The 1,112-nt window shown below is 42.0% G+C and overlaps 1 protein-coding gene across 1 annotated transcript; it reads left to right on the top strand.

Annotated features, from left to right (window-relative positions):
* The first annotated feature begins 402 nt into the window (after window positions 1-402).
* LOC104858434 (laminin subunit beta-1-like) lies at window positions 403-907 on the top strand. The gene is made up of 2 exons (XM_010618703.1): window positions 403-732; window positions 824-907. Exons 1-2 carry the CDS (start codon window positions 403-405, stop codon window positions 905-907), a joined length of 414 nt encoding a protein of 137 aa, XP_010617005.1.
* The last annotated feature ends 205 nt before the right edge of the window (window positions 908-1,112 follow it).

The raw sequence follows: 1,112 nt of genomic DNA, 5'->3' as shown, positions 1-1,112 counted from the left end.
CCTAGCCAGAGGCATTGCCGGCTTCCCCAGTTTGTTGAGTTAGTACTTCTTCTTTTTCTCAGATCACGCTCTTGAGTGACTGCTGTGTTGTGAGCCACATTGTATTGTAAATTTTTGGTGCCCCTATCGGTACCATGTTGAACTCTGTAGCAGATGTACAACTGTCATGTGGCTGGCAGAGTAGACCAGACCCACAGCACTGAGTAATTACACCAAGAAAGGAAAAAATAAGCACCGAAACACACTCACATTTTGGGCTGGGTGGCTAAGCATACCACAGTTTGTTTGCTGTGAGGGACTGTTTATAGTCAGCTCCTAAAGACAAACACCCTGCTGATCTAGTGGGATGGGGAAAAGTACAAAATTTAGAGAGTAGACACTTTCCTTGCAAAAAGAGGCTCCATGGAACAGCTTGAAGTATTTAAAATCCAGCCACAGCCCGAGATACCAACCACATGCAGTCGGGTTGCGGCACATAGTGACATTTTCATCAGTGATTTTAAAAAATGCAAATCAAACGAGACTTTTGCTCCCTACTTACAGACTTTCCGTCCAGCTGCAATGCTGATCGAGCGGTCCTCTGACTTTGGGAAAACCTGGGGCGTGTACAGATATTTCGCCTATGACTGTGAGAGCTCTTTCCCCGGCATCTGCACCGGCCCCATGAAGAAAGTTGACGACATCATCTGTGACTCCCGATACTCTGACATTGAGCCCTCAACGGAAGGAGAGGTGGGTTTGCTTCTTTGTTTTACTTCCTACTTGTAAGTCTACCTTTTGATCCTTGTAGAAATACCAACCACTCTTATATGTATTTTTTTAGGTGATATTTCGTGCTTTAGATCCTGCTTTTAAAATAGAAGATCCTTACAGCCCAAGAATACAGAGTAAGTTGATTTTGAAATAAAAACTTGCATAGGAAACAACATTCATGGAATAAGTATTACCCAGAGGATTACTACCCAGAATCTAGATATTCGGTGCTAATTCTACTGACATTTTCTTCCTTCTGCATACAGTACATTACCAGAAGCCCTTGAAATTACCAGAAATATTTTCACTGATGAAGAATACCTTTTGATAAGAGTAAAAGGTGTATGTCTTTTTTTTTT

The sequence above is a fragment of the Fukomys damarensis genome, unplaced genomic scaffold, assembly GCF_012274545.1.
Source record: "Fukomys damarensis isolate Sample0158 unplaced genomic scaffold, DMR_v1.0_HiC HiC_scaffold_56479, whole genome shotgun sequence".
Taxonomy (NCBI): domain Eukaryota; kingdom Metazoa; phylum Chordata; class Mammalia; order Rodentia; family Bathyergidae; genus Fukomys; species Fukomys damarensis.
This window is presented reverse-complemented; position numbering and strand designations above follow the sequence as displayed.

Coding starts and splice junctions, on each gene's coding strand:
- LOC104858434 (XM_010618703.1), top strand. CDS start 403: ATGGAACAGCTTGAAGTATTTAAAATCCAGCCACAGCCCGAGATACCA. Junction 733..823: donor AGCCCTCAACGGAAGGAGAG/GTGGGTTTGCTT, acceptor GTATTTTTTTAG/GTGATATTTCGTGCTTTAGA.